Source organism: Lepus europaeus, chromosome 18, assembly GCF_033115175.1.
Source record: "Lepus europaeus isolate LE1 chromosome 18, mLepTim1.pri, whole genome shotgun sequence".
NCBI classification, from domain to species: Eukaryota; Metazoa; Chordata; class Mammalia; order Lagomorpha; family Leporidae; genus Lepus; species Lepus europaeus.
The window spans coordinates 18,923,673-18,938,498 of NC_084844.1; the positions used below are offsets into that span (position 1 = coordinate 18,923,673).

The 14,826-nt window shown below is 67.3% G+C and overlaps 2 protein-coding genes across 10 annotated transcripts; one reads left to right on the top strand and one right to left on the bottom strand.

Annotated features, from left to right (window-relative positions):
- The first annotated feature begins 2,480 nt into the window (after positions 1–2,480).
- Positions 2,481–5,887, top strand: SLC25A39 (solute carrier family 25 member 39). Its single transcript, XM_062215711.1, has 12 exons — positions 2,481–2,583; positions 3,238–3,337; positions 3,425–3,484; positions 3,571–3,615; positions 3,778–3,887; positions 4,078–4,145; positions 4,243–4,367; positions 4,501–4,674; positions 4,851–4,960; positions 5,091–5,172; positions 5,244–5,324; positions 5,406–5,887. The coding sequence occupies exons 2-12, from the start codon at positions 3,253–3,255 to the stop codon at positions 5,519–5,521; spliced, it is 1,056 nt and encodes a 351-aa protein (XP_062071695.1). The 5' UTR covers positions 2,481–2,583; positions 3,238–3,252; the 3' UTR covers positions 5,522–5,887.
- Positions 5,888–6,361: 474 nt separating this feature from the next.
- RUNDC3A (RUN domain containing 3A) lies at positions 6,362–14,515 on the bottom strand. Of its 9 annotated transcripts, none has more exons than XM_062215736.1 (11): positions 14,322–14,515; positions 11,129–11,244; positions 10,698–10,834; positions 10,469–10,554; positions 9,466–9,555; positions 9,297–9,377; positions 9,001–9,166; positions 8,720–8,877; positions 7,986–8,123; positions 7,778–7,902; positions 6,362–6,898 (listed from the first exon to the last, which is right to left on the bottom strand). In XM_062215736.1, the coding sequence occupies exons 1-11, from the start codon at positions 14,426–14,428 to the stop codon at positions 6,756–6,758; spliced, it is 1,347 nt and encodes a 448-aa protein (XP_062071720.1). In that variant the 5' UTR covers positions 14,429–14,515; the 3' UTR covers positions 6,362–6,755. The 9 variants fall into 9 exon arrangements, with proteins under 9 accessions (XP_062071720.1, XP_062071721.1, XP_062071719.1 ...); XM_062215737.1 differs by having other exon boundaries at positions 10,698–10,831; positions 14,322–14,514; XM_062215735.1 differs by having other exon boundaries at positions 10,698–10,846; positions 14,322–14,513.
- Between the last annotated feature and the right edge of the window lie 311 nt (positions 14,516–14,826).

The following is a 14,826-nucleotide window of genomic DNA, read 5'->3' on the forward strand; positions in this document are numbered from 1 at the left end:
TTTAAATACAGCAAGAAAGTTGCAAAAACAGCACAGTGAACACCCCCAGGCCTTGCCTTGACCCACAGTGGGGAACAGTTGCTGCACTGGCTCCCCCCCCTTTCTTGCTCTTGCTCTCTCAAAACCCAGCTGAGACTAAGTTACTGATCCTCCCACATCACCCCCAAAGCCTGCAGCAGGCCTTGATTTCCTGAGAACAGGGGAGAAGTCAGGAGAAACTTCCGCAGCCAAGGCGACATCCCCCACTCGGAGCTCACTCTGGTTTGGCCATTGGTGCTCCAGGGCTCTGGGACCCCCTCTCACCCGCACATTCCAGTCGCAGCTCAGCCTGGCGTCTAGCTCTGTGCCTGGGGAGGGAGCCTCCAGGACGCTACGCTCCACGGGGACAGCTCTGGCCCCAGGCTCACAGGCACTGGGGGTCCCTGCCCTGACCCCCCTGAGCACCTCTCCAGCCCCCTAGCTGCCTCCCTAGGCCCCTGACCGTACACCTGTCACAGCTCCAATCTGCTCCAGAAACGGCTGCGGGGAAGAAGGCGTCACAGGGCCCTGGCCAGCCTCGGCGTCCCCTCCTGGCTCGCAGTCAGGCCAGGACCTGCCCCAGGCCCCCGTGGCAGAGTTGAAAGCAGACATGGGTGCTCGGCAGAATGGTTTCAGTGCGGCGGGCGATGCCCACACCCATATCAAAGGGCCCGGGGTTCAACTGCCAGCTGCTGCTCACCCTGGCGGGCAGCTGGGCCCCTCCACCGCCCTCCTGGGAGACCTGAGACCCAGCTGGACTTGCAGGCTCCCGGCCCCAGCCTGGCCCAGCCCTGGCTGTGGTGGGGGTTTGCCAGCAGCTCTCACAGGGGGGGTTTAGCTTGAGGCAGGGCAGCTGGTGGGAACGCCTTCATTTTGAGACGGGGACGCAGAAGAGTTGTGGCAAATCTTGAAGGTGTCTTACTTAAGGTCGTTGCAAGCCCCGCCTTCTGCCCTGGTGACGCCCGCATGGCGGAGGCACAGGTGGCTCGGAGCTCAGAGAAGTTTCTGTGCTGGGGGCCTGGGGACAACTGATGGTAGTAGTACAATGGCAGCTTCGGCTCCAGAGCTGCGAGGGGGGGTGCTATAGCCACGGGCTCCCTCTACAAGCCGGGAAAGTGAGGTTCAGGGGGTGGGCACGCCCGGTAGGGCCCCTCCCCGCGATGGAGGAGGCAGGTGAGGCTGGAACCGGGACACACAGGTGCACAGGCGGTAGAGCAGGAGTTGGGCCTCCTGACGGGGGCGTCACCCAGGTCGGGGTCTGACCCCCGGGGCTGCGTCTGGCTCTACGCTGGAGCCTCAGGTTGCCCCCCCACCCCACCCCGTGGAGTGAGGACAATCCCGCGGCCGTGAACTGGTAAACCCTAACTTTTGAGGTTGCAAAGGGCCTTAAAGGGGGCTGCGTCCTCGCTTGAACGGACTGTTTGTAAAGCGACTTTGTGTCGCTAGTGAACTCTGGGGGGGGGGGGGGGTGAAGGGAGTGTAAAGGACCCCCCGGCCTCCAGCCTTTTTGACCTTCGGCCTCCTCCCCCGCCCCAAGCTGGGGCGTCCCAGCCTCGCAGAGCTACAAGGCTTTCTCAGGGAATGAGAACGGTTGGCCCCTTGGCATCCACGTGCTAAGCCGGCAGCAACCGGCTGGCTGGGCGGCTCCGGCGCCGTTCGCAACCAGTTGGAACCCGAGGGGCGGGGAAGATAGTGACGTCAAAGTCCCCGCCCACCCCTCTTAAAGGTGAAGGCTCGTTTTCTGTCTCAGGACAAATAATCACACTGGGGCGAAAGTTTTAAAGGCGAGGCAGGCGTGGGGTCTCGGCCGCGGGGGGAAGCGAGACCCCGAGGAGCCGGATCAGAGGCGCCAGCGCCGGCCCTCGGCGCGGGGTCACCCCGGCCGCGAGCCCGAGCCCGGGCCTCGGCTCCGGTACAGCGGGGCAGCCTGACAACCCGCGCAAAGAGCTCAGACGCTCGAGGGCCGGGGGCGGCGGTTACGGCCACCGCGTCCTGCCCTGCACGACCTGGCCCCGTCCCGGGGGCGCCGCCCCAGCCCCCGCCAGCGGCCGGAGCCCCCAGGCCTGAGCGGCCGGCTCCCCACGTGAGCACGAGCCAGGAGCAGTTTCCAGGAAAAGCCACCCAAAAACAGCGCCGTGAGCGTGGCGGGCTCCCCGGCGACGCTGCGGCCCCAGGCGGTGCGGGGCGCGGCTCCCGGGCCCCTCAGCCTCGCTCGGGCGCCTGCCAGCCGCGCAGTCCGCGAGCCCGTGCAGCGCCCGCCGGGTGCCGGGGCCGTGGAGTACGGGGAGCGGCCATGCCGGGCCCGGCGCGGGAGCGCGAACGCGGGACGGGGCGGGGCCGCGGCCTGGGACGCGAGTGGGCGGGGCCGAGGTACTCCGGGTTAGCGGCCGGTCGGCCCGCGGGGGGCGGGGCCTCTCGCGCAGCCCGGGGGCGGGGCCGGCTCCGCCGCTTTCCTGGTCGGCCTTGGTGCGAGGCGGGGGCGCGGGACCTCGCTCCGGCCGCGGAGCGGCTATGGGCCCGCGGGGCCCTGGGCGCCGTGCCGCACGAGCACCGGCTGAGAGCTAGGTGAGCAGGCCGGGAGCGGGGCCGGGGCGGGAGACGGGGGGCGGAGACGGGAGGGAGTGCGATCCCCGGGGGGGGGTCCCTGGGAGCCCGGAGCCGCGGGCCACCGTGCGACCGCGTCGCTTTACGGGGCTTCCCTGTTCGCAGACCCTGGGCACGGAGTGTCGGCGAGAAGCGAGGGGAGACCCCGTCTCCCCAACCCCACGCCCCCTCGTCTGGGCCCCCGGCCCGTATTTTAGGAGAAGGCAGGAAGAGTGGTCAAAGCCCAGCGCCTGGCCCGTCCGGCGCCGGGAGCAGGCCGCGGGGAGCCCGGGCACCCCAGCCTGCAGTCGCGTGTGCCGGCCCCCGGGATTTGATCTTTGAGACTGGGCGCGGGCACCTGAGAGCTGCACCGTGAGCACGTGTGGCGCTGAGCAGGGAATGGCAGTGGCGGCTGTTGCCATGGGCCAGCGAAGGACCACCCGGCCTCGACCAGACCGGAGTGACCTCACCTCGCCTCCCCAGCCTTGGTTTCGCTGCTGGCAAAGATGGGGCTGACGGGAGCCGCTTCAGAGGGGCGCTGAAGAGCTTGATGCGGGGCCAGCGTGGGTCAAGTGCCTCTGCCTCCTGCCCCCCCACGTGGGAGTGGGCGCCTACTGACTGGAGTGTCTTTCTCAGGACTGGAGCCGCAAGATGGCGGAGCAGGACCGTGGGGGCATCAGCCCCCTCCAGCAGATGGTGGCCTCGGGCGCTGGGGCTGTGGTCACCTCCCTCTTCAGTAAGACCTGGGTTGGAGGCGCCTGGGGGCGGGGGCGGGGCGGAGTGGGGTCCTGACTGGGGCCTTCTGCTCTGCCCCCCCCGCCAGTGACACCCCTGGACGTGGTGAAGGTCCGCCTGCAGTCCCAGCGCCCATCGGGGGCCAGTGGTGAGCACTGTGCCCGGAGCCTGTGGGGGGCGGGGACCCCCGGGCGGGCCGGGCTCTCCTGACCGGATGGGCTGCCTGTGTTTCAGGGCTGACACACCCCTCCAGGCTCTGGAGCCTCTCCTACGCCAACTGTGAGTGCCGACCAGGGGGCTTGGGGGGGGGAGTGTCCTACCGTCTCCAGGGGCCCCCGAGCCAGCGCCTCCCCCCCCCCCCCCGCCCCGGTCCTGCAGGAGAGCGTCCAGACAGGGAGCCCAGGTTCGCCGGCCCTCCAGTGCCCCCTCTCCCACCCACAGGGAAGTGCCTGCTGTACTGCAGTGGTGTCCTGGAGCCCCTGTACTTGTGCCCGAACAGTGCCCGCTGTGCCAGCTGGTTTCAGGACCCCACCCGCTTCACTGGCACCATGGTGAGGGGCAGCTGTGCCCACTGCGGGGGTGGGGGGGTGGTAGGAGGGGAGCGGGTCAGGTCGGGGATGGTTTCCCGGAGGAGTCCGCCTGGGCCCTGGCTGCACGGTGGCCCCTGCGGAAGCCTGGTGGGCGGAGGCCTGGTTCACGTCCACCCTGTCCCCCACCCCCCGGCTGCGCCCACTTGGCCAGGACGCCTTTGTGAAGATTGTGAGGCACGAGGGCACCAGGACGCTGTGGAGCGGCCTCCCTGCCACCCTGTGAGTGACCCGGCCCCTGCTGCTCGCTGGTGGGGGCGGGGCAGGGGTGCTTGAGAGGTTTGGGAGCCTTGGGGTCCTAAGTCACATCTACACCCAGGGTGATGACCGTGCCAGCTACCGCCGTCTACTTCACTGCCTACGACCAGCTCAAGGCCTTCCTGTGTGCTCGAGCCCTGACCTCTGACCTCTACGCGCCCATGGTGGCTGGCGCACTGGCCCGCCGTGAGCACAGCCTGGGGCCTTGGCGTCCCTCTGCCCCCACCTGTGCCCAAGCCCCTGCCAGCCCGGGGGTGGCGGAATGTTCTGGGCTCTGTCGTGTGGGCCGGGCAGCTGATGTACCTCTCCCTCCCCGCAGTGGGCACCGTGACCGTGGTCAGCCCCCTGGAGCTGGTGCGGACGAAGCTGCAGGCTCGGCACGTGTCGTACCGGGAGCTGGGCGCCTGTGTTCGGGCTGCAGTGGCCCAGGGTGGCTGGCGCTCGCTGTGGCTGGGCTGGGGCCCCACAGCCCTTCGAGACGTGCCCTTCTCAGGTAGGGGCAGGGTGAGGGAGTCAAGTCCCCCTGGGCCTCTCAGCTGCCCCAAGCCCGAGGCTCCCTGTCTGTGCAGGGGCCCAGCCAGCAGTCTGCCGGCCCCCAGGAGCAGGTTCCTGCGAGGGCCTGCCACGGCAGCTGGGCCCCCCCACCGCTGATGAGGCCCCCTCTCCCAGCCCTGTACTGGTTCAACTATGAGCTGGTGAAGAGCTGGCTGAACGGGCGGAGACCGAAGGACCAGACGCCGGTGGGCATCAGCTTCGTGGCTGGCGGCATCTCGGGGATGGTGAGTCCCTGGCAGCCTAGCTGTCCCTGGCCCGTCCTGTGCTGCTCTTGTCCCTCCCAACCCCTACAGCCGCTTGGGGTGCAGGGGCCAGGGCTCCTGGGCGAGGGGATGAGCTCTGCCCACCCCGCAGGTGGCTGCCACCCTGACCCTGCCCTTCGACGTGGTGAAGACTCAGCGCCAGGTGGCTCTGGGAGCCATGGAGGCCGTGCGAGGTGAGGGGCAGGTGACCCGGCTGGGGGCGCGGGGCCGGCAGGGCTCCTACTGAGCGGCCTGGTGTTCGCAGTGTCACCCCCGCACACCGCCTCCACGTGGCTGCTGCTGCGGAGGATCCGGGCTGAGTCAGGCACCAGGGGCCTCTTCGCAGGTAAGTGCAGCACTCCTGCCACTTGCCCTGGCCCCTGACCCCTGACCTCTGACCCCGCGCCCCACCTCCCCTGCCCTGCAGGCTTCCTGCCCAGGATCATCAAGGCTGCTCCCTCCTGTGCCATCATGATCAGCACTTACGAGTTTGGCAAAAGCTTCTTCCAGAGGCTCAACCAAGACCGGCCTCTGTGCCCCTGAGAGGGGCGAGGATCCCAGCGTCTCCGCCCCGCGTGGTGGGGGCAGGAAGGGGCTGAGCCAAGTGCCTTTTCCGCAGCACCCAGGGGCAGGGCCCTGCTTCCCCTCCCTCCCCGCCCCCAGCCCCAGGCGGGCTGCCCCCCTGGGCCTCCAGGTCTTTCTCAGTCACAGCTGCTCCCATCCCCAAGGATCATCACTTGCCTACCCCCCAAGTTCAAGACCAAATCTGCCTCCTGCCCCCATCCCCACCCCCACCCTGCATTTCCCTTTGTGTTTGTTAGCTGGGCTGCCTCCAGGAGCCAAGAAACCCTGGCTTGGCTCAGACCCCCTCCCCTGTGAGTTTCTGAAGTCTAAAGATAATGAACTTCCGCCCAGTGCCTGTGACTTTGGGGGGCCTGGGGTGGCGGGGAGATGGGCGCCTGTGAGGGAATCCGAGGGGAGGCCTGGGAGGGAACCCGGGGCTGGCTCTGGCTGCCCAGGGCTGTACCTGTGAACAGGGCTCCCCGCCCAGCGCCGGGCCCGCGTGTGGAGGGAGCAGCCCCGGGGCTGGGGGGCTCTGCTGAGGGCACCCGGAGTGGCAGCAGAGCGGGAGCCTCTGGCGGGCAAGGCCTGCAGCTGGGGCTCACACAGGGAAGGGGGTTCCCGGCAGGGGCAGGGCGGGGGCGCTTGCCTGGCCCCCTCTCCCCGCACACCTCGGCCTTGGGATGCTTCCTGCAGAAGCTACCCCTCCCTGCTCCCGGAGGGCACCCGGCCTTGGCCGCAGGGCCTGCTGTAGCTCTGCTGCCCTCTGCAGACCTCCGGTCAGCGCCCTGCCCAGCCCCCCACAGATGAGGCCACCCTCGGTCCTCTGCTTTTTATTTGCCTGGTTCCCTCCTGAGCCCCGACTCCGGGGGCTGAGGAAGAAGTGACTCCAAGGGACAGGCGGGGCATGGGGGAGGGGAGGTGCCGAGGTGGGGCCACCAGCTCCTCCGGTTCTGGGTGATGAGACAAGGAGAGTCCGGCAGGGGGCCAGCCAGGCACGGGGTCGCCAGAGTAGCAGAGCAGCCTCCCTAGGGGCTCCCCGAGGCCCCCCAGGCCCAGCCAGCGTCCCTTTGCAGCCCCGCCTTCCTGCACAGGGAGCTAGAACAGGCAAGAGGCCCCCAGCTGGGTGGCAGCGTTCTCTGGGGGGGCGTCCTGGGTTGGGGGGCTCGAGGACAGGTGACAGGTGTCCATGAGCTGGCCCCGCCCACGCCGCTCCTCAGCTGGGGCTCAGTGCCGGGCTGCCCTCGGGACTGTCGCTCACCAGGCACTCGTTGGATTTGAAGCTCGCCAGGGACTTGCAGCTGGGGATGGAAGCCAGGGAACCGCAGAGGCCCAGCATGGAGGGCGTGGGGTCCTTCCCTGGGGAGAGAGGGCGGGTGAGGCGGGGCCGGGCAGCCTGCATGTGCGTGTGAGCTGGGACAGGCATGCGTGAAGGCAGCCTGCAGGTCCCCCCCGGGGGCCCGGTCTCTGCCGGAGCAGTTGGCATCAGCTGCCCGTGCCGTGCGCAGTGCTGGGCACGCTACGGTGTCTGTCTCCCCCTGAGGTTCATCCTCTGCTCATTTATTAACCACGCAGCGAGCGCTTGCTCTGTTCCGAGCGCTGGGGGTACAGAGAACGACGAGAGACACGGTCCCTGCCCTCGCGGAGCTCACAGTCTGGCGGGGCGGACAGACAGACAGCCACACGCAGTGTTGCTGGGGTTACGAGTCCGAAGCCTGCCTTGTCTCAAGGAAGGCCCCTGGGCGTCCGATACAGAGTGGTCAGGAAAAAAGAAAGAAAAAGGCAGGAGATCCAGGCACAAGGGAAACTAGGATGGGAAAAACCAAGCTGAAGCCAGGGGTGAGGTCAACACAAAATGCATGCGTTGAAGTCCTGGGCATTCGCTCGAAGGGAGCCACTAATTTGGCTCTGAGCTTCCTGGCAGCCAAAGAAAAAGGGGGAAAGAACGGTCAGGCAAGCAGTTCACAGAGTGCATGAGAAGCGCAAGAATCCCCCGAGCTCGGGCACCCCTGGAGGCTGTCCTGCTGCCGGCTGGGACTGGTCCAGCCGCAGAGCCAGGCGTTGGCCCTGGGGTCTTGCTGCCCAACAGTCAAGCCAAGCTCTGGTTGCTGGGCGGGGCTTGCAGGAAGTTGCGGAGAGGAGGGAGAGTGGCCAGGGCCTGGCTGACAGCCCCAAGGCCTCGCCTCCACCCTTCCTGGAGGGGTGCTGGGTGCAGGGGAGGGGAGGAGGGGAGCTCACCGATGGGGCCCCAGGGCTCCTCATCCCGCTTGCCCTCTCCCAGGCGCTGGGAGTCCGAGCTCAGACTGGCTTCCGCGGACAGCGGCTCCGTGCTCATGAAGCTGTGTCTGGGGCAGAGTGGGGTGCTAGGGTGTGGGAGAGGGCTGCAGCCCCAAGGCCCGCAGCCCCTGAGACCCGCACTCTGGGCCCAAGCCTGGCTGCGGCTTACCTCCGGTACAGCTTGGAGTTACTGGCGCCCTCCGCCCCGTTGAGCGTCCCCAGCGAGGGCCACTGGTTGACCAGGGGCGTGGTGAGCTCCTTGGAACCCTGAGCCAGGGGGGCGTGGTCACCAGGGATCAGACCTGTCCTGGGAGGGGGAAGGGGGTCAGGCCTGGCTGGGAGAGGGAGCGCAGTTGGGGAAGGGAGTCAGCGGGCGCGGGGAGGGAGAGCCAGGAGTGAGACCCGTGCAGCAAAGGAGGGGGCGCGACGTTGGGGTGAGCGAGGCGGATCCCGAGAAGCCATGGACGTGGTACTCGGGGAAGAGGGTGGCGGGGATTCGTGCACTCCCGTCAGGCGCTGCAGGGGATAACGGGGCGCTGAAGGAGTCAGCGAGGGCGAAGAGGGGGTTCCTGAAGGGCAATGCGGGGTTTTGGGGGGCCATTCTGGAAGATCAGGGCGTGAACAGTTCAGGGAAGAGGTGCTAGAGGGGTCTGTGGAGGCGAGGTGGCGGGGTCCCCGCGGGTGGTGGTGGGCAGAAGCACTCGGAGCAGTGGGAACTGCGGCCACGTAGGAGGGTGCTGAGTGTGCGCAATGCGGGGTCCCGGCAGCGAGGTGCATGCCCGCTGCAGGGTAACAGTGAGGAGGGGGCGGCTGTTGGAAGCCGCGGGATCTTGGGGTGAGGACAATGTTAGGCGGGATCGGGGCGGGCGACGCTGGGTCCCCCGGGGCAGTGGGCGCGCTCACAGCTGCTCCTGCAGCTCCAGGATCACGCCTTCCAGCTCCCGCTTCTCGCGCTGGTTCTGCGCCGCCGCTTCCTCCAGCTGCAGCTGCAGCCGCCGGTTCTCCGCCTCCAGGTCTTTCAGCTGCGACTCGCGCAAGCGCACCAGCTCCTCCAGGTAGCCCTGCGGGGCGCCGGCTCAGCGCGCGCGGCCGGAGGAGGGGGCCCAGCTGCGGGCCGGGCCGCTGGGAGCCCTGTCCCCACCCCCTGCCCAGCCCCCGCGCGTCCCCCGCCGCGCCTCGCGCACCTTCTGCGCGTAAACGATGCGGAATTTCTGCTCCATCTTGTGCCACTTGCTGTACCAGCTGTCCTCGTCGGTGACGAGCGGCAGGTACGGGTGCTCGGGCGAGTTGTCCTCGCTCGTGCTGCTCTCGGCGCTGTGCCGCTCCTCCTCGTCCGTCAGGTAGTCGTAGCTGGCGGAAGGGAGCAGCGGCCGTGGCCGGGCCCGCGGCGCGCGCGGCCCACCCTGCCCGCTCCGGGTAGCGGCACGAGGACGGGCCCGGTCCCCCCTGGCCGCCCCACAGCCTGCACAGGGCTGCTCACCTCTGGGTGAACTTCAGGTAGGGCGTGTAGTCGATGACCACGGGGGTCTTCCCGTCCAGGACTTCACCCTTTAGACAGAAACTGGGGCAGAGGAGCCACGGGTTGGGGGCAGGTGCGAGGGCTGGGGGTGTGGGGGAAACAGCCGCCTCCTCCGGGCCGCAGGCCCCACCTGAAGTCGATGGCGCCCAGCCCGATCAGCATCCCGGTGAGGACGGTGGCCTCCTCCCGCAGCATGATGGCGCCGGAGTCATAGAACCGCCTGCGGGGAGAGGGAGGCCGGGGTGCGGCCGTCGTCCCCTCCCCCCACACACCCGGGCTCCCGGGACCTACTACACCTCTGGCCCAGAGGAAGGAGGAGGTGTGGACCCTGACTCTCTTGCTGGGCTCCCCCGGCCCCCCAGGTCCAGGGTCACCCAGATCCTTCAAGTCGGGGAACAAGTCTTAACCATGAGTGCTTGGGGTCTTCCAAAAGCTGGTGGGCAACGTGAATTATGAAGAACTGCACATGCGTTTCAAGAATGTTTTGCATCTGAACAAAAGTACCTTCATGCAGCAGGCACTGAAAACCTAGGCTGAGGGGCACCCTGAACTGTGGAGACCAGGAATAGAATGCGGTGAGTGTCCAGCTGGACGTGGCCACTTGGGAGGGGGCGGTGCCTGTCCCCCACTGCACCCAGACAGCGTCACCTGAAGCTCCCCACACTGGCACACTCTGCCCAGGCACCCAGCCTCCCTTCCAACCTGAGTCCAGGGCTGAAGCTCGTTGGGACCATGTCTGTGGGTAGCAGGTGTGCACTCCAGCCACCGGAAGGAGTCCTGGGGCTAGGTACTGCAGCCCATGGCTCAAGGCCGACAAGTAAAATGGTACGTGGCTGAGGGTGTCCACAGGTGTGTCCAGTGGGAGAGCAGTGCATGCTGGGAATGGTGCTGGACAATGAGGGTGGGTACGGCACTGGAACCTGACGTGGAAGCCATGGCGATGGTGCTAGAAGTGTGTTCTGGGACAGCAGATTGGGCCGCCCGGTGGGCAGTGGGGAAGAAGGAAACGGCAGTGTGTGCTGGGACTTGTAGTCCAGGGCCTGAAGGAACTTGCTGCAGTAACGTGAGGACTGACTGTGGGCAACCAGCGCACACGCTGGGGCCCGTGGCCCAAGCTGCGTGAGCGGTCTGACCTGGTGGTCCGGGTGTCCCGCAGAGCCGTGGTGATGTACTCCGACATGCGCTTCTCCATCAGCGCCACCCGGATCCATGCACGGCCCTGCAAAGCACGCTCGCTTTGCTCGCTGCCCCGAAGGCAGGCGTGCGTCCAGCCTGGCTCTTCCCCGCTGTGCCCTGGGCAGGAAGTGAGCACCAGGGCGCGGGCAGCGGCTGTCCTGCCCCTGCGCCCCGCAGGCCCCTCACCTTGGCTCGCGCAGTGCTGATATTCTCCATGTTCTCAATGCTGCTCACGCAGTTGTTGGGCACTTTGCTGCAGGCCAACCGGATGTAGTCCCAGAAGCCCCGCTGCCCATCCGAGCTGAACCAGCTCACTGGACCTGCTGGGGCACAGGCTGAGCCAGGGCAGGGAGCAGGCTCAGCAAGACCAGGGAGTCTGCAGAGGGCCCATGTAGCAGGGCACCCACAGACATGAATAGGAGCATCCAAGCAAACGCCTCCCCCAAACGCCTGTATGCAAAGGACACACCAGCTAGAGCGACACCCACATTGGTGGGGCTCGGGGCAGGAGACCCGTCCCGGCTTCCCCATGAGCCAGGCGCAGTGATGGGGCCCAGAGATCCGTGGCGTCCCTCAGAGCGGGGAGGCTGGGGGCGTGGGGAGGAGCCTGGACCCACCTTTGAAACGGTGGCTGAGGATCTGCTCCAAAATGGCCGCGAAATTCACAAACTCCTCTGAGGAGTCATCGATGGGCTCCGCCGTGTACTTCTCCAGCAGCGTTTTCACAGAGAACCTGCACCCAGGGGCAGGGAGATGGGGCAGTGGGCTGTCAGGCGAGAAGGCGGGGCGCTAGGGGTGGAGGAAGGGGGCGGGGCCGGGCAAAGAGACCACAGTGACCGCAGAGGAGCCATGTGGACTCAGGGTGACAGGTGGGAAGCTGATTGACAAGGTGGTTGACGGGAGAAGTGACAGGAACAAGGAATGAGAGGGGATGAGACAGCAGGTAGAGAGACGAGGCACCAGGGCCCACGGGCCCAGCCCAGAGCCTCTTTGGCCACCCCTCCCTGTGGCACCATCCGTGCTGGGAGCTGGGGCCAACCAGGAATTAGAAGCCCGCTTGTACCCTGCCCTGAGCTGTCTCCTGAAGTTGCCGGAGCAACCGTCAGTCCCTTCTCGGGACATGGGGTCACCTGTGCCCCAGCATGTGAGTTGGCACAGTGCACGTGGCGCGTGGGCACGCACGGGTGGCCAGGTGGGCTCTCAGCACCCGGCTGCCCCCTCCCCCCTTTCCTTTCCTGGCTCAGCCGCCCACACACCAGCTGCCCAGAACCAAGCAGTGCAGAGCTGGGCAGGGGGAGGCAGGGGTGTGGGCCTGACACACCCACTGGGTGGGAGGGGACACTGGCAGTAAGTCCCTGGAAGGGACTTGGGGGCCCAGACACCCAGCTCCTCAGGGAGGGGGAGAGCCACGGGATGCTAGTGTGGCCAAGGCGCTGGAACCACGTGTGCCCTGTCCCTCTCCCAACCTTGCGCGAAACCTGAGGCTCCCTCTGCTGTTCCCACCCCTGCAGCCGTCACCTGCTGCCCCCATTATCGCCCTGTCGTGGGTGGTAGAGCAGGGGCGGGGCAGGATGTCCAAGGATACGGGAACTGTGTGAAACTGTCCTTTTTCTCTCCCCTTGGAACGTGCCATGCATGCAATACGGCCCTGGGAGGCAGGGTCTGCCTAACCCCATTTGACAGATAAGGAAACTGAGGGGCCCTAAGAGATTAACTGCTGTGTCCAGAGCCACGCAGCTCACAGGGTATATCTGATTTGCAAGCCTACGCTCTTGCCGCTGTCTTTCGGCCTCTGGACGCCTGTCACCAATCACCCTGCTCTCCTCTGCCCTCCGTACTCCACTCTGCAAGGTGACAGCCCTGGAGCACCGGCTTCCAAGGCTCTCAGGCCATGGCACAGCTGAGCCCGAGCCCACCCGCTGTGGGCTTAGAGTTGGACTGGCCTGAGGTCAGAGGCAGGTCTGGGTCAGGGCTGCACTGGGGAGAGGGAGCGTGCTGCATTTGAATTGTGTCCTTGGGTGCACACAGGGTGCTGGGATCTGCCTCACTAACACTGGTTCAGATCCCACTGCCTACTGCCGGTGGGCAGGGAGCTGGGCCATCACGGGAAGGCAGCCTGTGCGCAGGGCATTTTCTGGGCCTCGTGATGCACCTCCTTCCACTTGGTCATCTGGGTCAGCCCTCCATGGGGGCCCGGGGCTGGATTTGGCACGGCAGCCGTCTGCCAGAACTCCTGAGGGCTGCTGCAGAGCTGGTCATGGCCCTGGAGCCCCATGGTGTGCGCCCTGGTAGGAGGTGCAGTGGCTGCTGCGGGTTACCATGGAGACGAGGAGGCCAGGGCCCAGGGGAGCCTGCGGCCTGCTAACGGGAACTGTTCTGGGAGCTGGAGGCAAACCATGTGATGGCAGGCGTGCACAGAGGCCTGAGGGGCATCTGAGCCCTTGTCAGGGTCCGGATTCCTGCCAGATCCAGCCCTAACCCCCCAGCTCTAGCCCCCTCCAGCCCTCCAGAGCCCTCCTTCCCCCACACCTGCAAGAGGTTCAGGCATCCTGGCACTTAGGAGGTCAAGAGCAGAGACAGGGGCAGGAAGGGCGTCACCAGGACAGGGCTGGTGCTGTGTGCGGGAGGGCTCCTCCCAGGCATGCCACTCCTGCGCCCTGGGGCGGCTCTCCCAGGTACGATGGGGATGATGAGGTGCCCAAGGCCCAGAGAGGCTAGGAGACCTCGCCAAGACTGCACAGCCAACAGGAAAGAGCTTGACCTGAGGACTCTCTGGCTCCACACTGCCAGGTCTGTGAGGATGAGGGAAGAGGCCGTGGCTGCACTTGGGGCTGCCTCCTTCCTCCCATCACATCAGGGCATTTCCCCAGGGGGCTGATGCACACAGCACTGTGCCTGGCCCTGGGGTACGATGGGGTCAGACAGACGCAGTACCCTTGGGTGCATGCCCAGGAACCTGGAAGGAGCTGTGGGAGCCAGGAGCGCCGGCATCAGGTGGGCACTGAGCTGGCAGCAGCGGGGGCAGAGGGTGCAGGTGGAGAAGGCAGCTGGCATGGGGGTCCAAGAGGGAGAGGGGCGTACGGGCATGGGTGCATGGTAGGAAGAGGAGCTGAGACGCTGGCCATTCCTAGCCTTGGCAGGACAGGACAGTCACTGCACCGCTGAAGGCTCCCTTCCCGGGCCCAAGAGAGCAGTCAGATCTTTCCCAATCCTGCGGCAGCCCCACCCTCCACGACCAGTGGCCCTGCCCTCCCAGTCTCCTCTGCCTGAACCAGGAGACCCAGGCTTGGGGGCCCAAGGCCCGGGTTCTCCTCACAGCCCGGGGAGTGCCCCTCACCCTTCAGGAAGGGCCTGGGGGCTTCGCCCACAAGCCCAGTGTGACCCCGCCAATGGCTGCCGCTGTAGGGGAGTCGCCGTCTCCTCCAGGATTTGCGCGTGGCAGTGGGGAGAGGTCAGACAGACAGGGGGTGGCCACGAGGGTGCGTCGGAGGGCGCTGCTTCCCCCGTGGGTGCCCCTCGGCCCATCCGCCCCCGCTCCCAGCCAGGGAGCCAGCCGTCCGCACTCCTCCCCCTCGCGCAATGTCACTTCCTGGTGCTCACAGGAAGCTGCAGTGCCAATTAAGCCCCCTCACCCCCAGGCCCTAGGCCGGGCAAAGGCCTGGCTTGGCTGGGAAGAGTAAGGACCGACTTCCATGCCTCTCGGTTCCGGGCCCTGGGGAGGCCGGGCGTGCACTCCTCCTAACCCTTCGTCCCCTCCCGTCCGCGGCAGCCGCGCTCCGCCCAGCCCCTGCCCGGACCGGCGGCGCCCACCTGCACACGGTGATCAGGTTCCTGCGCTCCACGACCACGTTCCGGGAAGACGCTTTCTTGGAGGACAGCCCCAGAGCCATGGTGGTCTGGACAAAGCTCGCTTCCATCCAGATGTGCGGCCACTGCTGCCGCCGCCCTCTGCCCTCCACCCCTCCCGGGGGCCCGGCCCCCCCGCCGGATCACGGCTGGGCGCTCAGCCCGCCGGAGCCCCTCGACCCCTCCGCGGCCATCCCTCTGCCTCTGCGCCAGGTGCCCGGCCCCCTCGCTCCCTCCCCCGGCGGCGATTCCGAAGCAAAACAAGGCCGGGGAGGGAGCTCTCCGAGGTGCTGAGCCGGCCCCGTCACCCCCCTCCCCCAGCAGCCCGCCCCCCTCGGCCGGTGACGTCAGGGCCCTCGGGCCCCGCCCCCCAGCAGGCCGGGGACCAATCCGCAGAGGGTGCAGGGGTTGAGGGGAGGGGGAGGTCTGGGGCCCCGGGGAGGGCCGAGGGGGGTCCCCGGGAGATGCG